The 27587-nt window shown below is 42.5% G+C and overlaps 5 protein-coding genes and 1 pseudogene across 10 annotated transcripts; 3 read left to right on the forward strand and 3 right to left on the reverse strand.

Annotated features, from left to right (window-relative positions):
- The first annotated feature begins 621 nt into the window (after positions 1-621).
- On the forward strand, positions 622-4049 carry LOC115678887 (plant intracellular Ras-group-related LRR protein 9-like). The gene is made up of 3 exons (XM_030602367.2): positions 622-1434; positions 2758-2924; positions 3009-4049. The coding sequence occupies exons 1-3, from the start codon at positions 649-651 to the stop codon at positions 3652-3654; spliced, it is 1599 nt and encodes a 532-aa protein (XP_030458227.2). The 5' UTR covers positions 622-648; the 3' UTR covers positions 3655-4049.
- A 1190-nt stretch (positions 4050-5239) lies between these two features.
- On the reverse strand, positions 5240-9871 carry LOC115678971 (probable galactinol--sucrose galactosyltransferase 2; annotated as a pseudogene).
- Positions 9872-11847: 1976 nt separating this feature from the next.
- LOC115678755 (serine/threonine-protein kinase STY13) lies at positions 11848-15271 on the forward strand. Its single transcript, XM_030602182.2, has 6 exons — positions 11848-13012; positions 13542-13674; positions 13806-14001; positions 14133-14257; positions 14383-14541; positions 14688-15271. Exons 1-6 carry the CDS (start codon positions 12882-12884, stop codon positions 14997-14999), a joined length of 1056 nt encoding a protein of 351 aa, XP_030458042.2. The 5' UTR covers positions 11848-12881; the 3' UTR covers positions 15000-15271.
- A 590-nt stretch (positions 15272-15861) lies between these two features.
- Positions 15862-18982, reverse strand: LOC115678752 (pentatricopeptide repeat-containing protein At1g08070, chloroplastic-like). Of its 2 annotated transcripts, none has more exons than XM_056319175.1 (2): positions 16629-18982; positions 15862-16309 (listed from the first exon to the last, which is right to left on the reverse strand). In XM_056319175.1, the coding sequence occupies exon 1, from the start codon at positions 18760-18762 to the stop codon at positions 16666-16668; it is 2097 nt and encodes a 698-aa protein (XP_056175150.1). In that variant the 5' UTR covers positions 18763-18982; the 3' UTR covers positions 15862-16309; positions 16629-16665. The 2 variants fall into 2 exon arrangements, with proteins under 2 accessions (XP_056175150.1, XP_056175151.1); XM_056319176.1 differs by lacking the exon at positions 15862-16309 and having other exon boundaries at positions 16342-18453; positions 18539-18679.
- Positions 18983-20270: 1288 nt separating this feature from the next.
- LOC115678998 (uncharacterized) lies at positions 20271-21018 on the reverse strand. The gene has a single exon (XM_030602519.2). The coding sequence runs from the start codon at positions 20801-20803 to the stop codon at positions 20333-20335; it is 471 nt and encodes a 156-aa protein (XP_030458379.1). The 5' UTR covers positions 20804-21018; the 3' UTR covers positions 20271-20332.
- Positions 21019-22090: 1072 nt separating this feature from the next.
- On the forward strand, positions 22091-27359 carry LOC115678760 (pachytene checkpoint protein 2 homolog). Of its 5 annotated transcripts, none has more exons than XR_008818300.1 (15): positions 22091-22328; positions 22463-22526; positions 22835-22941; positions 23179-23246; positions 23461-23564; positions 23637-23741; positions 24074-24163; positions 24279-24354; positions 25190-25259; positions 25342-25412; positions 25593-25683; positions 26059-26186; positions 26358-26522; positions 26636-26944; positions 27060-27359. XR_008818300.1 is itself a non-coding variant. In XM_056319247.1 (15 exons), the coding sequence occupies exons 1-14, from the start codon at positions 22184-22186 to the stop codon at positions 26774-26776; spliced, it is 1425 nt and encodes a 474-aa protein (XP_056175222.1). In that variant the 5' UTR covers positions 22091-22183; the 3' UTR covers positions 26777-26786; positions 27060-27359. The 5 variants fall into 5 exon arrangements, 4 of the variants coding, with proteins under 4 accessions (XP_056175222.1, XP_056175221.1, XP_056175220.1 ...); XM_056319247.1 differs by having other exon boundaries at positions 26636-26786; XM_056319246.1 differs by having other exon boundaries at positions 26636-27359.
- The last annotated feature ends 228 nt before the right edge of the window (positions 27360-27587 follow it).

Consider the following 27587-nt stretch of genomic DNA (forward strand, 5'->3'; position numbering starts at 1 on the left):
TTTGATAATTGGGTCATAAATGGATTTAAAATGTTAAAACTTAAAATAATGTGTGTTAAATAGGTTCACAACTTACTCGAACCCAACATATCTCTACGACTCTCTCTTATCCTCACTCAATCACTTACTCTGTGCTCTCACCTAAGTTTGGCTACGCGTTTTCATAGATTTGGTTAAATATATAAGTATTTTATCAAAATACGTCGGGTCGAGCATGAGTTAGGTATGAGTCATTAAATTTGCATCGCGTGAAAACGAATCAAAATGGATTAAAATGTGTTGATTCGAAGCAAACCATTTTCGGTCCCATCCCACCCACCCATTTGCCGGTCCAATTTCGATTAGTTGACCTCGACAACGGATGGATAAGAAATTTCCCAAAGAAGGGGAAGGAGCTCGATATGCAGACGTGGCGCCGACGAAGCATTTCTCGAGGGCAAGTCATTGGTTTTAGAAACGTGGTTACCGAACTTTCCCCCCGTAGCCACGCCCCCCTTTTCGCCTTCTTCTTCGTACTTAAAACCCTCTGTCTCTCTCTCTCTCTCTATATATCTCTTCCTCCATAACCAGCCACCATCGCACCTTCGTGTCCGCCACGAACTGGCCGCCCAAAAACCTCCTTGCCCCCCGCTGCCGCCGCCGCCGACGATGGACCCGAACCCGAAGACCCACCCGGTCCTCTCCTACGTCATGGCCCGCCTCCCCTCCATCGGCCCCCGCTTCACCCCTCCACCCGCCCCCTCCGACGCCTTCGACATCGAGCAGCCTCCTCCGCCGCCCGACCTCTCCTCCTCCTCGTCGTCGTCCTCGTCGCCGCCGCTTCCGCCCCGGATCACCGACCAGATGCCCCACCTCGCCCACCCCAAGCTCCTGGCCTCCATGGCCAGCGCCGTCGCCGACGTCGCCCAGACCCGATCCGTGCTCAAGACCCTCGGCGACCGCCCCGACCACGAGGCCGTCGACAATGCCCGGGCGAGGCTGGCGGAGGTCGAGTCCGCCCTGTCGAAGCGGCTCGAGGCGATCGTGCTGTCCCCGCGCCCGCCCGACGTCGACCGGCTCGAGTGGCGGGCGCACCTGGCGGAGAAGGAGAGGGAGTGCCGCGAGGCGGCGGAGAGGGAGAGGAGCGCGCACAGGGCGGTGATCTCGCTCGACGAGATGCACGAGGCGTACGCGAGGATGTTGAGGGAGGCGGAGGATAGGCTGGTGAAGATGTACGACTCTGCCGTCGTCGTACAGAACGATGGGGAGTGCGATTTGAATGTGGCGGAGGAGGTGAACGAGGAGGTCGTGGGGATACTGCAGGAGGGGACGGGGAATGGGAACGGAGGCTTGGACAGGGTTGATTTGTCCGGGAGGAGGTTGCGGATCCTGCCGGAGGCGTTCGGGCAGATTGTCGGATTGGTCGTGCTTAATTTGTCAAATAATCAGCTTGAGGTTCGTTTGGTGAATGGGTGGTGATTCATTGGCCTTGTTTTGTTGATAATGTTTGTGCTTAATATGTCCGTGTGCTAAATGGAAGATGTTGCCAGTGCTCATTCTTACACCCTCTGTCGATTCCGCTCGAAAGAACATTGCGCATGTTTCTTGAGTGCAATCTGTGGATTGAGTCTATTCTGTTCCTTTCTTTGCTTTCAGGTTCTGAAGTTACTATTGGTGTTTAGGCACCACTGTATGCAAATTTGAGATTGAATTCTGGCATACAAATCGTAAGTTGTGTCGTTTCTTTCGTGATAAAAGCTTCTTGAGAGATTGTTTGGGACTTGGGAGTTTAGAGGGAAATAATGTAGCCAGAATGAATTTTTGTTAGATGTTAACTTGTAAATTGTGTTGTCTGGGTGGCTGGCTTTGCTGCTTTGTCCAATTGAAAAATCATCGGATATCTACTCTAATGAATCAATAGTTGATTGCTTGTGTTGGTTGCGGAGCACTTCTGCGGTGGTTAGTGTGGTTAAAGCCAATATTCGTTTCTGTTTATATGAATTGCTCATAGATTTTGTTCGCAGGGGCTAAGATCCGTGTAGATTAGCCAAATGGTACTTTCTTCCCTGAATCGGATATTATGTGTACTGTGTGCCAGAACTGCCTTGTTGAATGGATGGCTTACCAATGAAGACATCCTCTTTTGTTATGCCTCTTTGTTCTCTATCCTATGATATTTGGCGCATGTTGTTTATATTCACTTGCCAAGATGACGCCTAGTTATGTACCAAGGACTTGACAAACTGCACCCTCATTATTCTCATGCATTGAGTCATTGACCCTTTAATTGCTTGAGGCAAGAGTGAGCTGCAGACGATTGACCCCAGTTATTGGGGCTCTAGCACGAATGTTAAATAGGAATTGATGACTTCATCTATTCTGTTACAGCAGTAAAATCCACCTTGATGCTTGTAATTTGCACTGGGTACATCTTTCTCCCTTCCTCCTTTGTATGCATGCTTGAGCCATAATAAGTAGAGGAACCATCTTTTTTTACAACAACATAATATTCCCGATTCTTTTGCAACTTAGAAAGGAATCATCACTTTCTCCACACACAGAGACTATCAATTTTTGATTGCATAAAGCGTCCATGAGAACATATTGTGTGTAACATGTCTCTTATGACCAAGCAATATTGAGACATTAACTACAGCTCTGGAATCCCTGCTTGGAAGGAAGAAAATTCTAGAAAGATGAGCTTTTGAACAACGTGCATTTGGTGTGTTAGGTTTCTGTTTTTTTGGATGATATTTCTGACTTCTCAATTGCCTGCAGACCATTCCTGACTCCATAGCTGGGTTAGCAAATCTGGAGGAGCTTAACGTTTCCTCAAATCTCTTGGATTTTCTGCCGCACTCAATTGGGCTGCTGCAGAAGCTTAAAATTCTCAACGTATCAAGCAACAAACTTGCTTCCTTACCGGACAGTATCTGTCACTGCCGGTAATGTCAACTTTCTGCATGTAACTTGACATTGTTTACGATGGTATTTGCCATAGTGTCTGATTTTTGTCTTGCCTGCCTTAGATCATTGGTGGAGCTGGATGTGAGTTTCAACAACCTCTCTTACTTGCCAACCAACATTGGTTATGAGTTGCCCAATCTACAGAGGATTTGTATCCAATATAACAAGATCCGTTCGTTACCAACTTCCGTCTGTGAAATGTACTCTTTGCGGCATTTGGATGCTCACTTCAATGAGCTTCGTGGACTACCAGCTGCTATTGGGAAATTGACAAACCTTGAGTTTCTTAATCTGAGCAGTAATTTTAGCGACCTTACAGAACTTCCTGACACGTTTGGGGACTTGATAAACCTCAAGGAGCTTGATCTAAGCAACAACCAGATTAATGCTCTTCCAGACACCTTTGGTCGGCTTGACAACTTGGCCAAGCTTAATCTGGACGAGAATCCCCTAGTAATACCCCCGGTGGAAATTGTCAAAGAGGGGGTTGAAGCTGTGAAGGTATTCATGGCTAAGAGATGGTTCGACACTCTGGTGGAGGAAGAGAGGAGGAGCATGCTCGAGGTGAAAGAACCGGCACAAACTGGTTGGTTGACACGCAGCACCTCTTGGTTGAAAGATGTTGTTTCGGATGTTTCGGGGAGTGTTTCTGGATATTTGGGCTCCCCCAGGACTCCAAGGGACCCCTATCTTGATCAGCAACTATGATTAGGGGATTGAAGAATTCTCCGAGTTACAAGCCTTCTTGTGATGGCATGAGCATGAGATCTGATGAAAGAGCGAAAAGGTTAGATGTAGGCTTCAGATTATTCTAATATCTCTAGCTTGAGCTATGGAGAAAGCTCAGAAGTTTTGCTCTCCTTGGGTTACATTTTAATGAGGGGTTATGCAGGAAACAAATGGTCGCAAAAAGCCGCTGCATGATTCGTTTTGGATAGTATCATCTCATGGATGTAAATCGAAGTCGCCGGGAAGTTTCAGGGTGTTTTTAGGGCAGATACTTTTCCTAGCGTTTTTTTCACATAAAGATTGAATCTTTTGTAATGAAATTTTCTCTGATGGCCGATGACATCTACTGTTTTTCGGGTTTCGCAATTCGGTAATTTCAGTTGTTTCTGATTTTCTCACGGAGAAACAAGCGACGGTGGCCGGCGAAAATGGGTTCCGCAATCAATGTTTATATCAGAAAAATGTAATTCGTGCGGGATGATGTAACTTCATGTACAAGCTGATCCCTAGCAGGAAATGCTGTGGAGTAAAGTTATAAGGTCCTCATCGTGAACACAGAGTAGGAAGGTTTGGCCCCACCGGTTGTTGAAACCCTAAGAAAATACATTCCGAGTCACGAAATGTTGGCGAGGTTCTGTTCATCGTACGGTGATCTTGCCTCTACTTATTTTGCACTGCAAACCTGCTGACTGAGGTTTAGCGTAAGTTTTTCTAGCACACAAGGTGAAGTCAACCTCTCCGGTCCGATCTCGTGACATCTGTGGCGGAGAGGAATCATTTCTTCCTACTCCAGCTTCGAAGATAAGGGTCCGGGATCCAAGTCGGCCGCCCTCCCGTTGCGAGCGGAGGAAGACCGCAACACGAGGGGGAAGGGAGCGTTGAACATGGGCAAGAAGAACTTTACAGTGAATGAGTCGCGCATCTCCCATGGAAGGCGAGAGGTGTTTCACTAAATAAAAAAGAAGCTGGTCGCCAACCTCCCCATGTGCGCACATGTCTCCCCATTCCTTCCCCCACTCACCTCAATCATGTCTCAGACTTAATCAAATCAAACTCTTCAACAATCCTCCTTAATCTCTTTCATTACAAATCACTAGCACCACACGGAGCTCCTCCTCCTCCTCCACCTCCACCACCTCCTCCACCGCCGCCGCTGCAGCCGTTGCATCCATTTCAACATGATCTCGATGGACATTGACTTCCGCGACACCAAGATGACGAGAACGGCATTGCTCTTCTCGTTCTTCATATTCTTCCACGCTCTCCTGTACTCCGTCTCCATCAACACTGGCTGGTTAGCCCTGTGCGCCTCCGTTCTCCCGGTCGCCGGGGTCTTGTTAACAGCCGCGTTGCTGGTCGTTGCGGCTCGGGCCACGCTGATGACGTGGATCACCGTCCTGGTGCTGCTCGCCGTCTCGGGGAAGCGTCGCCGGTTCCTTGCTCTCCAAGGGAGGAAGATCACTGCCGACGTCGCCGTGTATGTGGTCAAGGATGTTTTCCGGGGGAAAGGACTGGTTGCTTTGGTTTGTGCTACCTTCCTCAGCTTCCTACTCATCATAGCTCGGTGATAGTCAACTTTGGAGGCTTCTGTTGCTCTTGAGGGAGCCCCTTGAGTTTTGCTTTTCTAATTGCAGCTTCAAGCCTTCAACACAAACTAGACACGGCCAATATACTCACGATGTCCCTGCATTCTTTCCTTCCCTGATTGGAAGAAGAAAAATCTCAAGAAATTTTCTTTAGTTCTTTGATGGGCTGTTGTAAGTTGAGATGACAAGTCATACAACTGGTGTAAAACTTCAAAATTGAAGAGGCAGATCAGTCCGGTCATGATTGATCTCATTTTAGCCCTTTATCTTTTTGACTGTATATTTATGTCTTTGGGCAGATTTCATCTTCTCTATACTAATTTCTCCAAGGCTTCCAAGCCAGCCATATTCATTCACATGGCAACAGATTCATGATAAAACATGTTCTGCATTGTCCAAAACCACACATTTGCAAAAGCTGACTATTACACAAAAGCAATAGTTCTCAAGGTGCATTCCTGTGGAAGAGTTATGGTTAGCATCCCGTTTTCGGCATTGTACCCAAAAACTTCTTCCTTCGGATCAACACTACATGACCTCTGTTTTGAATTGGAGTAGGCACCGAACTGTCCGCACCCTCGCACCCGAATCTCGATCTTACGTCCAGATGAGTCAAGGGAGCTGTTCATTACTTCAACTGCTCCACCAGAGTTGTACATGTCCAATAACCCGAGTGGAGCGAATTGATATTTCTCGTCAAATACCTGTTTTGCAGAAAATGGATATCACATAAGTCAGGCTGATATATCCCTACTCCAATGATTAAGACATGTGAATATGCAAAAGATTTGCTTTCAAGGGAAGCCCTGCAAGAATAACTGACCCTTATAGGAGACACCGTAAATACTTCAAATCCTAGAATCCTAAGGTCACTTCAAGCCTTCCTTTCTTTGGCATTCTTGACAGTACCCCTACAGTACAATGTAGTTGATTTTCAGAAAACTAATTCACGGAAAAAGAAACTTATCTAACAGTATCTGAAGCTCAACTTGTAGGTGGAACCTATAGTATATGAGTAGACTGCGCAGTCTCCAAGCCAGTCTTCTCCTGCAACCCTGCCCAGAAATTCGACATCTCGAGGACTAACAGTGCCCGATATGACGAAGGGTTCAGATTCTGAAGGTGGATTGTATGGAGCACCTCTTATAGGTGGCCAAATTCCACCTCTCTGGCAATTGAAAACTCCCAGGACGCCCGTTATTTTGTTCAAGTTCTTCATCAAACCGCAATCTCCCAATTCAGGGTAGTTAATAGATGGCAAATAATCAATTTCAAAATGGAAATAAATAAATAAATAAAAATTGTGTATTTTTCTGGATGATTTTCACCTCCACCCATCTGTTACAGGGTCACTGAACAAGCAATTTCGGGTAGGTCGACCAGCATATCTCGCTCTTAAGATAGATCCATCAGGCACTACTAATCTCTTGATGACATCAAAGTCATGTTCACCTGGCTTGTCACTGTATTACCAGTTTCAAGAAAGAAGCGTATAAGCTTCTTTTCAGGCAAAAATTTCTCTATGGAGAATATCGTTGACATGAATGTTTAATAGCCACCTGACATATACTGCACATCCGCCTATTGCTCTTGCCGCAGCATGGAATTTGGCCATATAGTGATTGCTCTGAGACGAACGCAGAAAGTCAGCTTAGATCCTCACTAGTATGATTGAAACTTGCTTTTGAATGTCTCTAATGCAAATAAGGCAACACTTATTTGTCAAAATGCTGGGGAAATTTCAATGTTACGAGCAGAAGCCATCTTACATGAAACATGTCCCAATCTGGCACAATTATTTCTCCCGCTAGAAGACATGCATAGGCAATGCCAGCAATGTGCATCATCTGAAATGTTGGCTCTGTTGGCATGAAATCCTCGGATACTCTAGCAACAGCAACCTTCTTTGCACTGTACAAAATAGGAGTCATTTTAACTCATGTTGTCTGCTACATGTTGCTTCTCATAAAGAGAAGACAAACCTGTATAAGTAATCTGTGCTCATGCACATGGAGCTGATCAAGCTGATATCCTTGAAATTATTGATCACTGATTCCTCGAGAGCTCCTAAGAATTCTCTGGTCAAGGCAACACGGCCTCCATAACCAGAACCAAGAGTTTCTAATAGATTCTGATCATCTACCTTCACTCCATCGACACCGCAACTTGTGAGGTAGCGGTGGAAATCGTTGTAAAAGTTGCGAATTCTCGAGGGTTCAATAAATGCGACTCCTTAATTCTCTACACAGAGGACAGTGCCACAAACGACATGACTCAAGTTACCAGGTGACTGAACTGGATAAATGATCTTGGCTATGTATTTCTTCATTTCCTTCGATGTTGGACTTACCCCTCCCCAGTAACCTAGTGCTGTATGCCAGGCATAGACATATCTGCATTCTTTTCCTCATAATTATATTTCTAATCTTGAAAACAACAAGGGGGGAGGGGGGGTTCTCAATATATGGGTCATAATTATATCAACAATGATCATAATTAAATGAATAATCTCACTTCACCCCATATTTTTCCTTGATGCTTCTGCAAAACTCCCAGAGTTCGATAGGCTTTCCCTGTCCAGAACCCTTGAACTTTGGATTGGCATCGAAATTTACCTGTCTTGACGCATATCTGCAAAGCAACATGTGAGAGACCTACTAGCTGATAAAATAAATTGATGCCTATATCTGCAGATGACTAAATTCGATGAAGAGAAGACTCACTTCAATCCTTCCACATCGGCTAGTTTACGGTTGTCCACAGTGTCATGTAATATGTTTTGCCAACCATCATCTATGACCAACCATTTAGGCGGGAATCCTCCTTTCGACAGACTGTTCCAGAAGGAAAAATTAGGCCAAATAAGCTCCCACTTTATAACCAATAAAGTACATTAATAAAATACCTTTTGAGACCCTCTTCGATTCCGATTCGGTCAACTGCATCGTAGAAGGCATCCCAAGTGCTCCATCCAAACAGGTCTACTTGCACAGGGAGCTATCGATGACGATCCAACAAAATTCTTCACTAAATGTTTATAAGTACTACACAAAATTACGAAAATGAAAAAAAAAAATTGCAATCTTTTGGACGAAAGGTGTCTTCTTTTGTACCTTCTTATGTTCTGTGCAGCTGAAGGTACCTTTATGCTTCTCCAATATCCTGGACCAATTAACTCATCATGAGACCCCTTCAGAAATAGATCATTTTCATAGGTTCCCAAATCAAGATCTACGCTGAAATTCGGTGACAAACCTGATAGATTTCTTGATGAGATCAAATGGGTCGGTATCCGTGTTTATCATTACAGCTTCTGAGAATTCGGAAGTCTGGACATTTGGATCCCCTAATACAGACATAATCATAGTAGTGCTCCAGAACAGAATAACATTGACGACAGTACAAAAAAATGCTGGTTCCTTCAAATTTGAACTAACCACTCTCGGCGCAAAACTGGAGCGTATCGACATCTGTTCCCTGCAGACTAGTCCTGAATGGTCCCTCCAACAAGGACAAAATTAAAACGTAGAAGATTTCGTTGGCATCCTCGTCCCCTGTGACAATTGTACCATTAAATCCGCTGGCCGTGGCAGAGGCTTCTCTCGCCTCCAAGAGAAGCATTTGAGTGTCCACAGGAACTTTGCTGGCAGCATCTCCGAAAGATGGGATCATCCACCAGAGCTTGAACCTGAAGAGACTCAGGAACCTGTATCCCCTGCAATTAAGCTTAAAACTGTTACAGTGGCTTAAGTATCACCAATTATCATTTGGAGATTTCATTACTTACGGTAACACACAACACGATCACTGCTGTGCAAACTAAAGTAGTGAACTAACAAGAAGTGATCGACTTGCTTCTTCGCATCCCAAGATATTCTTAATGTTTTCATCATACAACGACCATAAAGAGTAGTGGAAAAAGCAGATGCCCACCTGAGAACTCCAATGTTGAAGACATGGCGGCTGCTTGAGCTTCTCGAAGTTGCTCCAACAAAAGCATCCCCATCTTTCGACGGCGTGAGGGTGATATTGGGTGCGACTTTGCTCAGAACGACCTTGTCTCGCACCATGAGACACCCATCTCTGATCTGCCATGGACTAGCAGCAGCAGAAGAAGCAGCCATTGTTTTCCTGCAACTTCTTGAGACGATCGTTTTCAAACAAGAAACAGCACAAGAACTGGGCAGAGAGAACATGAAGCGGTGGAGGCTTTTATAGCAGGCGTTGCGTCATAGGAAAGAAAAATGGGTGAAAGAATTGAACTCACTCGGACAAGAAGCGCCCCGAAAGCTCGCTGGTTCTAGCAGCTGGAACAAGACAATGCTCTTATCCATCACAAGGATACAAAAGATCACCGATCGCGTTTCACAGCTGACGCTTTCTTGATTTCTCTTCTCTTTCGGGTGAATTTGCCAGCAGGAACAGGCGACTGTGAGGCCGAGGAAAGAACTCGGAACTCGTGATGCATGGCAACGTATCGTGAGGACCTCAAAACCAAGTAGAATGACATGATCAGGTGGCAAGAAGTTCAGTAAAGACAGACTGGCCGAAACCTCGGATCGAGGAACCCTGTACTGCATGCAACTTCAGATCAAAGTGAAGTTGGCATTGAAGGGTCCAACCCCATCTGTCATTGAGCTACACTAAGTACAGAGAAAATTCCAACTCTCATTTATATTTGTCTGCATATTTATTTGGGGAAGTACATGCAGTCGGGTAACACAAATTTCTAAACCTTATTTTCCTTTCATAAACTTTTCGTAATGATTAAAATGTCTCACTGAAACTCCGTTTGCTTAGTGAAAAATGAATGATTTGAAAAATAAGTTTTTTTTTAAATGATCGCTTGTGTCGGGTAAAAAAATGAACAAACGAAAAATATTTTCATCGTTTGCGAAAATATTGAGACATAAATTATTGTCAATAATGAAAATATTTTTTGTTCACTAATTATTTCAAGCGATACTTTTAGAATAATGTTTTCCAAATCATTCATCTTTCATGAAGTAAATGGAGCCTCATCAATTTATCATACTTCTTAAATCAAGAGCTATAAATATTTTATTTTTGAACATTTATTTTGAGGTATGCGCAATCGGAGAATGTATTTAACTTTTACTTTTTCTTTCATGGACTTTTTTGTGAATTATGAAAATTGTCACTTGAGAACTTACCTTAGCCCGTAATTGAACAGCTATAAGGGATGCGAATTCAAACATTTGATTTTTTTTTTGTAATAATAGTTTCAAAATTACACAATGAGTCTTAATGATAGTTATAAGAATTATCATGTAATAAAACCTCGATGCAGGACTTTGTTCTCACTTTAGTGATAACAAATATCATATAATATATATATTCCAAATTCAGGAAAAAATTAGATATGAGGACAAAATAGAATTTTACCTGCCATAGATCTTCGATCATTCACCTAGATGGAATCTATATATACATACATAATTATTATTATTTATTACCGAGATATGCATAACCCTATTATTTCTTGTACGTGAATAAGAGAATTATTACCAAAATCTGCATAAAATTTAGAGATTTGCTAGGGTTAGAGATTTTTTAAAAGTGACCATGAAAATCAAAGCGAAAATGACACAAATAAATCCTGAATCTTTGGCCAAATGTGCAATGTGGTCCATGTATTTTTAATCTGTTCAATATGATCCCTGAACTTTTGGTACATGTTCAATTTAATCCCTAGATTATATGAAAATGCTCAATATTATCTCTGATTTTGAATCAATGGAATGGCGACAATGAACATTTTAATATAATTCAAGGATTATATTGAACATGTATCAAAAGCAGTTCGTGAACCACATTACACATTAGGTTAAAGTTCACGAATCATTTATATTAGTATCCCGAAATTAATTACGGAATAAAGCTCGTACGTGAGTATACCATACGACCAACCCCACGCAAGATTTACCCAATCCTTTTTCTATTGTCTCAGCAAATTTATAAAAAAAAAAGAGAAAAGAAGGAAAGAGAGATTCTTTTTCTCGTTCATGGCGTCCCATGAAAGCAGAGGCAATCACGTGGACCATTTCTTATAATAATCAAAGCCGTGTCCCTAAAAAAGAAATCAATATGTGGGGGCAACTTCCATTCGTTTAATTATTGCGAGAGAAGGGGGCAAAAAAGAGTACAAGAGAGCCATTTCCAATTATGGTAACTTTTTTATCTTTTGGAGCCTCTCTGTGTGTGTACTTGGATGGTACTTGAGCCCGTCCCACGAGCCAAATGCTCCCCAATTGCAGTAACACCGGACACATGCAACATCCCTTTGTCTTCAAACACTCATCATCGTCATCGTCATCAAACATCCATCATCGTTCTCATTGTGGCCGGTGTGTCGCGTTAGTAAGGTACTCGGAAGGCAGAGTCTTTTTGGACAGATACAGGGGACTGTTGTTGTCTTTATTCACGTGTCTTTTAGTGCAGGACACAAGACATACAAATCTTTGGGTTTTCGCAACTACCATCATGTAATCTTGGATTGCTAAGAACAGAGAAATGGTGAAATTGTTGATGTATGGATTGATAATGCCTCTGTCATCAGGGTTTCTGTGTTGATGTTACTCAATTTTTCTGGATTTTGTGTTTGTTAACTGTCGATGCTTGGGATAAAGATGCTGAATTTGTCTAAGGCTAGACAAGAAATGGGGGAGTGAAAGTGGAACTAGATACAAAATAGGCAGTGAAGTCAGTCACAAGACAAAGCCTGTCCGCCTCATCTTTGTTGTCTTGCCTCTCTTGCCACGTCCAACTCTTTTACTGATGAAGTTTTCCACTGTACTGTGAAGGAGCTAATCATCCATAGTACCGAAAATTTTTACGGACGCTGCCATCTTTTCTCCTGTTTATGCTTTTTCTCCCCTCCCCATGTTTGACGTTCAGTCCCCATGTGCCCTTTGATTAGTTTATGTCTTCCAATCCATGTTACATTATTCACTCTCTCTCTCTCTTCTTTGTTTATTGAACACGGACTCTTATCTTTTTCCGTGATTCTGTCTGCAGATCAAGAGTCGATTTCTGCACACCCACAGAGATTTATAATCAAAACACCCAAAAGCCTATCGACCCTTTTAATAACTTGCCATCTCCATTGAGGTTCACTGAGAAAAGATTGGATCTTTCCGCAAGAAATTAATTTTCCCCTGTTCCACTTTTTGGGGATTCTCCTCATTTCCCGATGAATTCGGAAGCATCTTTTTATGGTCTCCGAGCTCTCTTGTTTTCTCTCTTCCGTCCTTATCAAGAGCTGCACTCTCTTCACGTTCTTCTTCATTGCTCTCTGTGTATCTGAAACGTTTGGTGTTCCCATTTCTCTTTGCCACGCCTTGAAGTTTTGAAGGTGGTTTGGTCTTTTCGAAAATAAAAAAAAAGGTCCTTGATTTAGGGGACAGTGCATTTATGAAGAGGCAGTAGATTGCAGGACATGTCTTATCCGTTGGTACTGCTCAATGAACCTTTTCCTTCTGTTTTTGGAGTGCGTTCTGCAATTTCAGTACGAAATGGCGTAGAGCTACTAGAATGACGTGCTTCAGATAGTTATCATGTTCTTTTTTGCTTGAGAGAGAGAGAGAGAGAGAGAGAGAGATGGAATCTGGAAGTAGAATTTACTCAGATGATGATTTCCGAGTGGATGCTAAATGGCTTGTTGATGCGAAGAATCTGTTCGTCGGGCCAAGAATTGGAGAAGGAGCGCACGCCAAAGTCTACGAGGGAAAGTGAGCTTTTTTCCCCTCATGTTGATTTAAGTTTCTTTTTTGGACTCTCAAGACATTGAACTTGTGTTCTGCTTTCGCATTTTGTTTGTTTGCATGTGAGGTTGCTTGAGATCTTGGTTCAGGCTGTGTAATGTTGTTGATATGGGTCTGTTCTCTTTTTGGACAATTCTGTTTGATTTGATTTTGCGCAGATGTGCGGCAACTTTGCTATTTCGATGGTTATGGGATCCGACATCTCTTGATTGAGTGTCCAGGAAAAAGTTAATAATTGAATTCAGTTAGAATGTACTTCGTTTCAGTTGCTATGTACAGCAATCTTCTGAAATGTCAAGGATGTTCTACTGTTTGGTTTTTATTCCGCCTGAAAATTGTCATCTGAAGATTCATGTTCCTGTACGGATCACTCGATTTTCTTTTGATTCTTTTGATGGTGAAGCGATTTATTGGTTGATCTTCTTTACCGATTTTGTGTTTTTTCTGGCATTCTGATAATCGGTGTCTAATCAATGAGAAATTGGCATTGTGTCAGATATAAAAACCAGACGGTTGCCATAAAAATGGTCCATAAAGGGGAGACTCCAGAGGAAATTGCCAAGAGAGAAGCACGATTTGCAAGGGAGGTGGCCATGTTGTCTAGAGTTCAGCACAAAAATTTGGTCAAGGTAGGATTGAGAAGTTACTTTTGTTGCTTTCTTTTGTATCTTTATCATTACATGCTAGTGGAAGAGATTGAATTAGCTTGTGAATGTAAGACCCTTTTTCCGACACTTTGCTAAACCTTGTGTATGGCCAGTTTATTGGAGCCTGCAAGGAGCCAATAATGGTGATAGTCACTGAGCTTTTATCAGGAGGTACTTTACGTAAATATTTGCTAAATATCCGCCCAAGATGCTTAGAGACACGGGTTGCAATTGGTTTTGCCCTTGATATTGCACGCGGAATGGAATGCTTGCACTCCCATGGGATTATACATAGAGATCTCAAACCCGGTAATCTTTACATTTCCAAGTCTTTTTGAGCTTCTCTAGAGTTGAGCTGTGAGTCTCAATAAATAGAAGTCTTGGATGCTTGACTTTGCTGGACAACATGCTCAATTACCCCTTACTGGATTTCTCTGCAGAAAACTTGCTATTGACTGCTGACCAGAAAACAGTTAAATTAGCAGATTTTGGTTTAGCCAGAGAGGAGTCATTAACGGAGATGATGACTGCTGAAACAGGGACTTATCGTTGGATGGCTCCAGAGGTACTCAATACATGGACACACACAATCACATGTGTTGGATAATGAATTTGCCCTAGCATGAGCACAAGCATGATTTTGACTACTTATATAAGCTCTGGCTGTTTGTGGTTGTTACTTTTGGGCAGTTATACAGCACCGTCACATTAAGGCAGGGAGAGAAGAAGCATTACAACCATAAAGTGGATGCTTATAGCTTTGCGATTGTGTTGTGGGAACTTTTACACAACAAATTGCCTTTTGAAGGCATGTCAAATCTTCAGGCAGCTTATGCAGCTGCATTCAAGGTAATAGACATTCTCAGGCTCTCCTAAAGGGATCATGTTAATGGTGTGCAGCATTGTCCTGTTTGGCTTTGCCCTCATAAAGTGGTGGTATTTCCGGTTTGGCTTTGCTATGTCTAATGGTTTGCAGCATTGTCCTGAAATTTCAGAATGTGAGGCCTAGTGCTGATAATCTTCCGGAGGAATTGGCTACTATTCTCACTTCGTGCTGGAAAGAGGATCCTAATGATCGCCCCCACTTCAGCGAAATAATCCAAATGCTCCTTAATTATCTATACGCCGTATCTCCTCCTGAACCAGTCATTCCTTTGCGAATCTTCACTTCTGAGAACAGAGTCTTTCCGCCGGAATCACCTGGTACAAGCTCCTTGATGGCAAGACGCGATGCCTCGGGAGAAACGCCTAAAGCGAGGGACAACAAACCAAAGGGCTGCTTCTCCTGCTTTGACCAATGTTACTAACTTTACTAGACAAAGCTAGAATGGTTGGGAGTCTGGTCTTTCATTGAGTCAGCCAACTGTAAAAGAAAGGAAAGTTTGGTCTTGCCCCATCTGTTTACTTTGTACCCAGAAAGGCTCAGCTATGCGCGTTCATTGCACAGTCAAAATGAAAGGGCAAAAAATGAACACTTTTTTGACATTTTCCAAAATATGCTACCAACCACAAATGCTATATTTCCCTTTTCTAAGTGCTCCAGAATGTCTTTCAATGGAGCTTAACAAGTTTCCTGGCACTTGCTAACAGAATTTATATTCAAATCATCGTCCTTGCATCAAAATTTGCGTAGCTCACGCATTTTACTCCATCTGATGCATTTTCTCAATTTACAGGATCCTAGTTAATTATCTAGCTATGTCATGGAAGAAACCTCGACTATTTTGTTTTGGGTATTGTATGATGCTTCAAGCTAAATGGGAAATTGTTCATCGTTCTCCGGAGAAGTTCTGCGAGATGGACAGGGAAAGCACTGACACCTCTGCCTTGAAATCTTTGCATGTAAACAAGTCTATTAGTTCCCATCTGTTTATATTCTCATCCTAGCTTGTTACTACAAAGATGCATTTTCCGGTTGTCATATTTGGGAGAAAACCATTGTCCATGTTGATCTCTGTGTCCCATGTTTTTAATTTTCATTGGTTTCAACTTAGCAAATAAAGTTTAGTATATCTTTTTCCTGAAAATCTAGTGATTGATTAGACCATTTGCCTAGACATAATTTTGTCGGCGAGTTCATCATCGTAGTGGTCCATCAGTACTTCTGAATAGGGGTATAAAATTTCATTCCATCCATGATACGCTGAGCATACAGATAGTTCAAGTCTATGGAGACGAGGGAAGTTTTATTAATTCAGTCTGTCAATGTGAGTGATATAGAGATGCAACTGAAGAGTGCAGATCTATAAGAGAGAATAATCAGTAGCATCTGCAAATTTCTGATGGTGAGATATGCTTGTATCAACAAAACTATGGACTGAATGGTGGGTGGTGTTATCCTGAATACTTCGTGAGCTCATCGGATAAAATAAACTTCTCCTCTTTCAGTGCACTGTGTGCATGAATTCGAAAATGTCCGCCTAATTCCGGTTTGGACAGCCTATCTTCTTATTTCCTGACATGAAAGCGATTTTACATGTCCAACGCCACAATAATTTGCACTCGTGATTCCGGATTCGTTAAACTATGAATCGAGTTTTTAATCATTTGAGAGTGTTATTTGAGTACTTCTGGGTGGATGGCCCAATTAGTCAAAGATACACTAAGTGGCTTTTCCCTGCAAAAAAAAATGACGTTCAAAATCAGATATCTAAGAAGATGCTGGACCAATTCATACGAGGACTCTTCATGATGACAGCGTGTATGACGGAAATGGTAATTATACAGAGGTTCTCAGATCTATTCGGGAGACTTTGGAGAGTATCATTCTCGGCCCAGGGGTGGAGTCTGTACTGAACCATACACACTTTTTTGGCAAAGGAGGCTGCCCAAAGAAAGCTGTGTTATTGCCCCTCCATTGCTAAAGAAATGAGTAAATTTTTGTATCGGCAAATAGGACACAGTCAGAGAATTTTATAGCCGACTTCGAGACCTACCATCATGCAGCTCGAACACTTTAACCTTCCCAAGTGTTCACCAGTAGTCATTGCAGGAACATTGTCCATCTCTGAAATGGTGGAACCTGTTCCTGTCTCTAACAATAATCTCTCTATTAAATACCTTTGTGACAATCTTTGTGGCATTGTGGCAGTCCAAGCATACTCTAAGGTTTTTCGTTATTCTGATAGTCGTTCCTGGTGGGGTTCTGATAAGAGCAAAAGCAATTGCCAGCTTCTCGCTGTGATGAGAAACCGAGACTTCCTTATCTTCTTCCTCTGCATCAAATCTAGCCTCCACCGTGTTGGGCACATATCCGGCAGATTTGATCTCCCCTAGCATGTCCTCAGTTGCCCTGTATATCTCCTTCGAGTGAGTATGCATATCATCTTCAGAAAGAAATTCGTGAACGACTCCGTCAACTTCAATCAGGCTGCAGCCAGGTGTCTTCCTGATTCCTCTCTTCTTCATCCGACTCCTCACTGTCATTGCATCTTCCAACCTCCCAACAGATGCATATAAATTCGAGAGAAGTATGTAATCCCCACTATGCATGGGTTCCAATTTGACTAGATGTTTCAACGATTCTTCCCCGAGTTCCACATTCTTATGAACCCTGCATGAAGCTAACAATGTTCTCCAAATAACAGCATTCGGTTGGATAGGCATGTTTTGTATTGACTGGTATGCCTCATCGATCAACCCGGCTCGTCCAAGAATGTCAACCATGCAGCCGTAGTGTTCCATCCTGGGCTCGATGTCAAAGTCTCTACTCATACTGGTGAAGAGACACCGAGCCTCATCAACCAGACCCACATGGCTACAAGCAGAGAGCACAGCGATGAAAGTCACATCATTCGGTGGAACATTTTTGTCCTGCATCATGTTGAAGAACTCAAGAGCCCTCTTACCTTGCCCGTTGTTAGCGAGACCTTGAATTAGCACTGTCCAAGAATACACATTCTTCACTGGCATCTTCCTAAACACATCGATGGCAGTAACAATTGATCCACATTTGGCATAAAAATCAACTAATGCAGTTCCAAGAGGAACAGTGAGTTTCAACCTTCTCTTCTTTATGAAGAAGTGAACCCACTTGCCAGTTTCTAGGGCTCCAAGGACTGCACATGAAGAAAGAACACTAACTAATGTGATCTCATTGGGTTCGACATTTGCAGCCTGCATCTCATGGAAAAGATCGAGTGCCTCCTTGCATTCCCTTGCTTGGGTGTAACCAGATATCATGGCGCTCCAAGCAACAACATCTTTTGGTCCCATCCGATCAAACATTCTCCTTGCAACATCCAAACAACCACATTTTGCATACATATCAATAACACAAGTGATCAGAGTACTGTTTTTCTGCATCCCATTTACCTCTATATAGTCTGCAATCCACTTTCCTTGCTCCAAATCAGCTAACCTCCCACAAGCAGTCAATACACTGATCAGTGTAACTTCATCAAATCCAACACCCGATTCTTGCATCCTCATAAACAACTTCACGATCTGCTCCCAATGCCCACCCTTACTGTAACCCGCAAACATTGAATTCCAAGCCATAACGTTCCTCTCAGTCAATCCATCGAACACTTTACGGGCAATCTTGATTTTGCCACAGTTTGCATACATATGAATCACAGTGTTGCCAACGAACCCAGTTAACAGAATTCCCATTTTCAAGATCTGGGCATGGATCTGTTCACCTTCATCTACAGCTCCTAACCTAGAGCAAGCCTTCAAAACACAAGGAAAAGTGAATTCATCCGGCGGCACCGAGCGTTCGAGCATTTCCGGGTACAAAAGCACGGCTTCGAGAGGGGACTGATTCAAAGTGAAACCTCTGATCATTACATTATAAGCAGACGTATCGGGTCTGTCAATTTCATTAAAAATGGAGGCTGCATACTGCATAGCGTTGGGGACAATGAGGGCTGCTGATTCGAGGAGGTTCTCAGCTATGGAGGGGTTGAAGAGAAGGCGGGTCTTGATGAGGTGGGCGTGAATTTGGTTCAGGTCTCTGACGGTCTTACATTGTTGAAGAATGAGGGCTTTGGGGTTCTCTGGAAATTGAGGTATGGCAGTCAGAAAGTTGACGTTTTTGGCGGGTGTCACTGGAGTTGCAAAAGCCATATTTTCTTGCAACGGCTAACATGAAAGTGAAGCTCTCGTATATACATGAACCGAGGGTGTCATATTTGTCATGGACTGGCATTACTTTTTCTGTCAAAATGAATGCTCTTGCTCAGTTAAGCTTTAGCATTTATGTAAGTAAATCTCGTCCAAGACCCGATTTTCTGGGACTTTCTCTGCAATAAAACTCCTGATCGACTTGCCCCTAACGGACGTCGGTCGCGTCGAGGAAAAAGAGAAGACATTTCATTGCCCATATCGGATAAAATTTTCGCCAGAAGCAAGTTTTTCGTTTTCATTTTCACCTCTGATCTCATGTAACTATTTCGATCAACATAGATCGCAAGAGGCTAATCTGGACTTCCTGTCAGATTTGGTACATTGAAGTATGCAGTTAAACTGAGATCAAGGCATAGATTGTCCTCACAAGGATACCATGGAAAGATTCTAGGTGCTATTTTATGTTAACTTTAGGAATCTATTTCGGTATCTTGCCTTTGCAGGGTACCCCCATAAATTATTGTTGTCACTTCCCAGTGTGTGGTAATGTTTGCTCGAAAATGAATCGAGGACCAGGAATTAGATGCGCACTTATCGCTTGGAATACCTAGAAAAAGCAGCAATTCGCCTATAAATTCACTTCAGCACTGAACTTCGAAGTGTCAAGGACAAGAAAACGCCTAAAGAGATGTATAGGAGGAGTGAATGCCAGTCTTGGCAGCAGAGTGGCTGGGACACCTCATCCCAAGAATACCATGAACACATTTCGAGATTAGCGAGGATGCCCAGTGTTCATCCAAACGTCCCTCAATACCCGAATGTGCACACCGTGTTCAACAACAAAGTCATTCGGGAAGAGGAGAGCGAATCTCACCGCAATCATCGTCAGCGCAATCACAACCATCGCTCCCCTCAGTTCCAGGAGACGGTCGAAGTGATAGAGTTCAAGGAGGAGAGGGTCGAGCCTTATGGGGACGAACGGGTCGAAGTGTTTGAAGAAGTCGTCGATGTGAAGACCGACAGCTTCATTCAACAGAAGCACCGAGGATTCCAACCGTGCAAGTGGAACACCTCCAAAGCGTATTAGGCCTCTCGAGCTAAGACTGTCCATGCTTAATTTGGCAGGCAAAATAACCTCCCAAGAAATAAGGGTGTTACTAGCAACCTTGATATTAATAAAGTGCCTGTCTTTGCTGTCATCTCGGTTTCTTTTTATCATACTTGCTTGGATGGCCCGTTTAGGGGGTGTCTGTCACAAAACCGGCAGATTCAAAATGAGGGAACTCTTTCCTATTGCCCAGAGGAGTTGAAATTCATAATTCAAGTCCTCTTACTCGATGCCTTCTTACGCTACGCTCGCCAACAAATGAGGGACTTGCAACCAAAATCGCTTTTCTAAATCAGACTAAACCGGCAGATTCAAAATGCTACGGAGATAAAGCATTCACTGAAATCGACACTGATAGAAGGCATATTAGATGTCAGCAATGGAAATTTATAGAAGTCTATGCAAGAAATGAAATTGAATTGACAACAGTCAAAAGCTGGGGCTAATGTCAGGTGAATATGATCAAAATTGATTGTCTTGTAAACTCGGACTTGGAGCATCAGGCTCATTAAATCTTCTAGAGGACATCAGATTGAACAGATTCCTCAAGCTATTCCTACTCTCCCTCTCCCTCCTAATGACTCTACCGGCCCCGGGCAGCTCCCCAAATGGGTCATCCAAATTCAACCGCGCCTCGAGCTTCCTGGCGACTGTCACGATCTCGTACGAATCCCACAGGGATTGCCTGAAGTCCCAGGGGCCACCACCGAGACCATCCTTGCCCTTGGAAGGCACAATTGACTTACTGTTCATTGCCTCGACCCTGAACCGGGAAGGCCTGCTCTTGAAATTAAGCCGGCGGGCGTCGAACTCGCTGCTGCTGGCCGCTCCGGAGCTGCTGGAGTGGCTGTGCCAGGCTTGTGCCACCGCCTTGAGGATCTCAAGCTCTTGCTCAGGTTCATGGTTCTCTGGTTGCTTCTTCTTCATCAGCATTCAAGGCTAGCATGAACGTGGCTTGTGGCATGAGCCATGGTGAGAGAGAACCAGAGCCTCACATTGCTTGTTGCCGTTATAAGTTGGGATAGGCTGGTTTGCATCCATAGCTGCTTTTTCTGAGAGAATTATGGAATCCCATGACAGGATAAATGATGGAGATGAAGGATTTGTCTGATTGTTCTAGCCCCATCTAATCCCAAGGAGCTGGATGTTTTGGTTGTGTGGATGTGAGATGCTGGTCCACAGGAACTCTTTGAGTAGGACCAGGCTCTGTCTTTGTCTGGTTACTATGACAGGTACATGAGATGGTGGTTGGTGAGCCCCCCAAGATAAATGCCTATGAACTTTGGTGGCAAAGACAGGATAGAATTGAAGTATATGGAATTTAAGGAGTGAACTTAAATAGAGACAAAGAAAAAGAATAATGCTAGATATGAAAAGATTAATTTGCTAACTAACATATGCCAAGTTGTGCTGCGGAAATATATAGGACGATGGTCATGAATACCAATTTTAGTAGACCGATCCAAGTGTTTCCAGCAATAATCAGAATAAGGTAACTACTTTTTCAAGTTTTATGGACCGGTCCTATATATCGAAATTTTCGTTTTTTATGGACCACCATAATGCAATCACAATAATAATCATCACCCTCATTTTAACATTAGAAAAGCGAATAAGGAGTATAATTTTAACCTTATTTTGGTCTCCCCCTCACTTTTCAACACCACAAGCATCACAATAAAGGTACCATATTAAATTGAATAGAGCAATACATATCTACCGTGACAATTTGATTTTTGAGTAGGGTGTACTTGAGCCGAGTTGGTGCTGAGCTCGAGCTTGGCTCGACTCGCATACTCGGGGACTCAAATCTTGACTCGAGTTAGATCAAGTATTGACTCGTGCTCAACTCGATTACGATAGAGTTTTAAATAAAACTCAACTCAAGCATTTACATTGTTTGTATGTGTACGAGAGTTCATCACGTGATTTAACAATTCATTTGTCTTTTTTTTTAATTGCAAAAAGAGGTATATAAAAATAATAATAAAAACTCGATTAGGCTCGCGAGCTAGTCAACTCAGGTATTAACAAGTTTAAACTCCACTCGATCAAATACTCGTGGCTCGAGCTCGAGCTCGGCTCGAAATTAGGTGAGTCGATCTCAAGTAATCAATGAGCCGGGCTCGAGCTGGGCCGGCCCAAGTATAATTACCATAAAACCCCTACCTTTGCAGCTCACACGTATATATTTGCATACGGCTTCGATTCATTTTCCCTCCCAGATTTCAAAAAACACAGACTGAAACCGAAGAGCCCTCTTCTCTAGTCTAGGGTTCGCGATCTGCTTCGCTTCCCGAAGCGAAGAAGACGATGAGCGTTCCCATGGAGATCTCCGTGCAAAACCTCACCGATCTGGCCATCTGCGAGCAGAACGGCGTCGCTCCTCCGCCGCCTCCGTCGCCTCCGCCGCCGCCGCCCGCGACCGCAGTCTCCGACGACAAGATTCTCCTCCCCGGTGAGCTCTCCCTCTGCAGCCTTTCCTCTTCAAGTTCCGTCCCCGTAGCTTCGGTTCTTCGAGCTCGCGGTTCGAGACGTGGCGCTCTTGTATCGTTTCTCAAGCGGAACTTTGCCTTGTGTTGGATGGTTCAGTTGAGGTCTGCTTAAAGCCCTCGAGCACGGCTCGCGCAGACGACGTCAGATCTGCCGTGGAGAGGTAACTCCGAGAAGCTCTCCGAATCGCTTGTTTTCATTGTCGGCATAGCGCATGCGATGGGCGACCGTGGTTCGTTTTGACTTTTAGCTCGTTAATGTACGAAGCATGAGATACTCTGTTGAAAACAAAAGTGTACAGCCTAAGTGTTTATGAAGCATCTGTTCTGTTAATAGGTTTAGACTGACAAACGAGGAAGCTGAGGTGAAATTTTGGTTATATTTCCTTATGTGTACTTGTACGTGATTTGAGAGAGTAGGTTGCTTCGCAGGGGAGAGCTTAGAAATAAGTAACGCCTGTTTATTGTTCAGGATGCTTGAAAAGCGCAGTTTGAGCTACAGCGATGGCCCCGTTCCCGTGCCAACGGACGACGCGTTTCTTGTGGATAATGTTCAGAGAATTCGTATTTGCGAGGCAGGTATGTTCTTTATCTTGAGAGAAAAAAATTTCCAGGTTTCTCATAGACATCCCCGATGCTATGCTTTGTGGTTTAGGTTTGGTGGTTTTGTGTAGACGGACAATGTTTAAGTTGATTATATAGGAGTCTTCTTCTTTTCATGAACTTTCTTTGTTAAGTGGGAGAAAAAATTAGCACACGGCGTGTTTATTTCCATGGTGCACGAGCTCTGTTTATTCGATATTTTTTTCCTTGTAGATGAGGGTGTCAAAGACCATGGCGTTCTTTTGTTCTGGCAAGTCAAGCCTGTGGTGCATGTTTTCCAGGTAACTTTTGCCAAAGCTTATAGGACACTGTTGTTCTTCCTCTCCTCTTCCCCTTACTGATGTGCAGTTCTCCCGGATTTACCCAGTTACTTGATTTTCCATCAGAGTAAATGTCTTCTACCTAGTGCTGTTTGGTGTGTGCCTTAATTTGATGCTCCATCATACTGCATTTGAGCAAGGCCATTAAACTCACTGCTCGAATGGTTCTTGGCAGCTTAGCGAGGAAGGACCATGTGAAGAATCAAGTACTGATGGCCAACTCTCTAGTTTCCACGAGTGGATTCTCCCTGCAAAGGAATTTGATGGCATGTGGGAAAGGTGTGTTTGCAGCTTTTTTCCTGGAAACCACAAGAAATTTGTTGGTCATAACTGTTGTATATCCAAATGCAGCTTAATCTATGAACCTGGTCTGAAGCAAAGGCTGTTGCGGTATGCTCAAAGTGCCCTACTTTTCACTGAAAAGGGTGTCGATCCCTTTTTAGTGTCTTGGAACCGGTCAGTGGCATTTGCATGTTTGTTTTGGTTTTTTTTTTTCAGTATTTATAGCATGGATCCCAATGCATTGAACGTAAATGGAGCTTCGGATAGTCATGATCTTGTCAGCATTTGCTCAGGATCAATACATAGCTACGTAAATGTGCAGTCATTTAATGTATTACATGGACATAAGAAACCAATAACGACATCTATTGTGTATAATCTCTAGTGCATTATTTTACAATGATACTGGCGAAGCTAGTAATCATCATTTCTATATCACTAATCACTTGCTTCCCCCAATTGAAGAGTTGTTAGCCTTTTGTGTATGATTTGTCCTGTTTTTGCAGCATCATTCTTTTACATGGACCTCCAGGGACAGGGAAGACATCGTTATGCAAAGCTCTAGCACAGAAGTTGTCCATACGTTTTAATTCGAGGTTGGCATGTGACTTCAAGATTTCTTTCTCCTGTATGTTTTTTTTGGTGGAATCTATGTAAAATTTGGTATTGGTCTTTTGAACATTTCCACTTGTTGTATTCTTCTTCCCTCAGGTATCCACAGTGCCAACTAGTTGAAGTTAATGCACACTCTTTGTTCAGTAAATGGTTCTCTGAAAGTGGCAAGTTGGTATGTGCCTAATTCATCTCAAGATAATTTTTCTGATGCCTCCTCTTCTCCTTCATATAGTCTACGTTTAGTTTTTTTATTAATTAATTAAATAACTTAGAAGAAATAGTAATACAAGGATAGTCATTTAAATTATCTAAGCATCTGATGACTTGAATTCTGCCCCTGAGAAATTGCCTCTTAATCAACACGCTATGCTCATGGACAAAAGATTACTTCTTGTTCTTCTACTTTTCTTCTAAAAAGATCATCAAGGTCTAATTTTTGACTGATGTCACTTCTTGCTAGTCCAAAAAGTAAAGAGCCTTCCTATGCCTTTGAAATTTCTACTCTCTTAAAGAATTTATGAATTACACTCCGTTTGTTTCGCGTGAAATGATTGATTTGGAAAATATTTTCCTAAATATGATCACTTGTATCGATTACAAAATAAATGAGCAAAAAATATTTTAGTCGTCCACGAAAATGTCAAGACAAAAAGTGTTGTCGATAATGAAAACATTTTTTATGACTATTATTTCAAGCGATGCAAGTGATTATTTTCAGTAAAATGTTTTTCAAATTATTCATTTTCCGTGAAACAAATGTGCCCTTAGTGTGCTTAAAGCATTATTTCTTCTTCAGTCGAATTAGTTTGTTTATAACTCTTCACATGGGCAAGATGCAACTAATTGTAGCCATGCCGCGGTAGAAACTTTAGCTTCTCACTGTGGAGACCTAGAGCAGATATGCATAACCCTCATATCATAAATACATATGATTAAAATTTCCACCAATGAGAGTTTCTTCCAGAAGTTGGGAGGCATGGAGTGTCGCTCATGATTCTTTATTTTAGGTTGCAAGGCTTTTTGAAAAAATTCAAGAGATGGTGGAGGAAGAAAACAATCTGGTATTTGTTTTAATTGGTGAGATTATCATTGCAGTGTTTTTACAGGTTAGCACTCTTTTCCTCTTCCTTTAGACTAATATTATGTGGTGATAATGCAGACGAAGTGGAAAGTCTCGCAGCGGCTAGAAAAGCTGCTTTGTCTGGTTCTGAACCTTCAGATTCGATTCGGGTACTAGAGCATTTCTCTGACTTTCCAACAGCAGCAAATTTACATGTCTATTCTGCTCTTTGGTCAAGCACTTGCCTGAGAGAATAGAGTATCGAGGAACGAGAGACTAATTTAATATTACTCTGAATGCATTCTACAAGAATGAGTGTAAATTCACCATGGATGGAAATGTTTCCTCAGGTTGTGAATGCACTGCTGACTCAGATGGACAAGTTGAAGTCATCACCAAATGTAATAATTATGACAACATCAAACATTACAGCTGCTATTGGTAAGACTGATTTATATCAACTTTATATCCCGCAATTCCAATCTGTACAGGATGCTGCATGCTGTGTAGGACCTTTTTGTCAATTTTTTCTATTTAGTACGTTTATATCTTTGATTGCACTTTTCTAAATATATAATATTATGTCCTTATTTAGCGTTTTCTGAATTCGGACTTTGCAGCTGCTTTTTTCTGTGAATTATTCTGTACATTTCAACAGATTTACTAGGAAATTACTCACCGAGTTTTATTGGAGTCCCTCATTTATGTTCCTTGGTTTTAGTTCATTGTTACTTTCCCTTGTGATCTGATAGAGTTCTTATATAAGAGTAGGGTTGAAAAGTATCGATTTAAAGACTTTGCCTTGCTGCGTTGCAGATGTTGCGTTTGTTGATAGAGCTGACATCAAAGCGTATATTGGTCCCCCAACTCTTCAAGCTCGATATGAAATCTTACGTTCTTGTGTGCAGGAACTTATGAGAGCAGGAATACTGTCAGATACACAGGTATAGATACAGCCGCGATTGTACTTTTCTGGGTGGTGGTCATGCCATGTAATAAGTGTGTTCGTTTTTTCTGCTGTTTATCAATTCTTGAATGTCATACTTTGCTGCTATGCCTTATGCCACCACCTGTCTAGCTTGAGACCTGGACTTATCTTTGGTTATGGTACTTAGATTGGGTCAACTAAGACCAACACTAAGTACCAAGTGGAACCATTTCAGGAGCTGGGCAAATTCACACTTCCAAATTATGCAACTGCTCAAGAAAGGCAGGTTGCCCAGGGACAGGAGATAGCAGAACTTTGCAAAATATTGCTTGAAGCTGCAGAGACATGTGAGGTCAGAGAGTTCCATTCTTCATCATTGTGTTAGCTTTCCAAGTTTCCAGCTGGAGGAGATCATGCAATATGTAAGATTCTCTATATTGACGATGCTCATTTGTCCTTCTCTAGGGATTCAGTGGAAGGTCATTAAGGAGGCTTCCGTTCTTGACACATGCATCTCTTGCGGATGCTTATTCTTGTGATCTAGCCAAATTCTTGTGTACAATGATAGACACAGCGAAAAAGGAGCGGTCTGAGTTACCTGATTGAAGTTTACAGGGTAAAGTGACAGTTGTTGCAATTCCTTATGCCATCTGCTGTCTGTATTATGGAAAGGTTTCCTGTCCTGGACAAACATTATGAACGAGACGGTGCACCATCCAGTAGAGGGATCAGCTAATCCGCATGGATAAGCATTTTCTGATCAAGACAGCATAAGTATTATGTCCCCATTTATCCTTTTCTGAAATCAAAGCAGCTGCCTCTTTCTGCGGATTGTTCTGTAGATTTGAACAGATTTACCTAAAAAATCAATCATTAAGTTTTCTGGCAGGCGCTATCGCTTTGGAAGGGTAAGGAGGCATGTAGTTGGAGAAGGTGCACCTATCCAATTATTCAATCGGCTAATCCGCAAGCCCCAGGATGCTACCCGTGTTGTAGAGAAAATAGCAAGCAGCCTTTCCATTTCTTGGTTTCTCATGTAGTCTATTTTTTTCCTATAACTTGTTCATGCAATGGTCCTTGAATCTGAATCTGCATCCAGATGTATGCTTTATACCTCTGAGAAGACTAGAGCATTGATATAGCATTGGGAATCTAGTGATGTAGATTTTCCGAGAAAGTTATATTTGAGCAGTGTGGGGGCCAGACACAAGGGGGCGACCCCTTGCTTACGGCCAAAAGTCATAAAACGATTAATCTAAAACCCCGGTTAAACATAATTTGTTCATGAAAATGAAAGAAAAATGGCCATTGTCAAAACTTTATAGCAAGGCCCAGTACACGACAAGCATGTGAAGCCCAAGGCAGGTTCATGCACATGGTCCTGGGTTGGGCCTTTTACGTGCCTCAGCCTATGGAC

The sequence above is a fragment of the Syzygium oleosum genome, unplaced genomic scaffold, assembly GCF_021117445.2.
Source record: "Syzygium oleosum isolate NSW1041296 unplaced genomic scaffold, Sole_v2.1 Sole_v2.17, whole genome shotgun sequence".
Lineage (NCBI taxonomy): Eukaryota > Viridiplantae > Streptophyta > Magnoliopsida > Myrtales > Myrtaceae > Syzygium > Syzygium oleosum.

Bases quoted from the DNA above. Each gene is read 5' to 3' on its own strand.
- LOC115678998 (XM_030602519.2), bottom strand. From the start codon at position 20,803: ATGCTGATGAAGAAGAAGCAACCAGAGAACCATGAACCTGAGCAAGAG.
- LOC115678760 (XM_056319246.1), top strand. From the start codon at position 22,184: ATGAGCGTTCCCATGGAGATCTCCGTGCAAAACCTCACCGATCTGGCC. The intron at 23,742-24,073 runs GTCAGTGGCATT...CTGTTTTTGCAG, and splicing joins TTTTTAGTGTCTTGGAACCG to CATCATTCTTTTACATGGAC. The intron at 24,164-24,278 runs GTTGGCATGTGA...TTCTTCCCTCAG, and splicing joins TCCATACGTTTTAATTCGAG to GTATCCACAGTGCCAACTAG.
- LOC115678752 (XM_056319175.1), bottom strand. From the start codon at position 18,762: ATGGCTTTTGCAACTCCAGTGACACCCGCCAAAAACGTCAACTTTCTG.
- LOC115678755 (XM_030602182.2), top strand. From the start codon at position 12,882: ATGGAATCTGGAAGTAGAATTTACTCAGATGATGATTTCCGAGTGGAT. The intron at 13,013-13,541 runs GTGAGCTTTTTT...GCATTGTGTCAG, and splicing joins GCCAAAGTCTACGAGGGAAA to ATATAAAAACCAGACGGTTG. The intron at 14,258-14,382 runs GTACTCAATACA...ACTTTTGGGCAG, and splicing joins ATCGTTGGATGGCTCCAGAG to TTATACAGCACCGTCACATT.
- LOC115678887 (XM_030602367.2), top strand. From the start codon at position 649: ATGGACCCGAACCCGAAGACCCACCCGGTCCTCTCCTACGTCATGGCC. The intron at 1,435-2,757 runs GTTCGTTTGGTG...AATTGCCTGCAG, and splicing joins TGTCAAATAATCAGCTTGAG to ACCATTCCTGACTCCATAGC. The intron at 2,925-3,008 runs GTAATGTCAACT...TGCCTGCCTTAG, and splicing joins GACAGTATCTGTCACTGCCG to ATCATTGGTGGAGCTGGATG.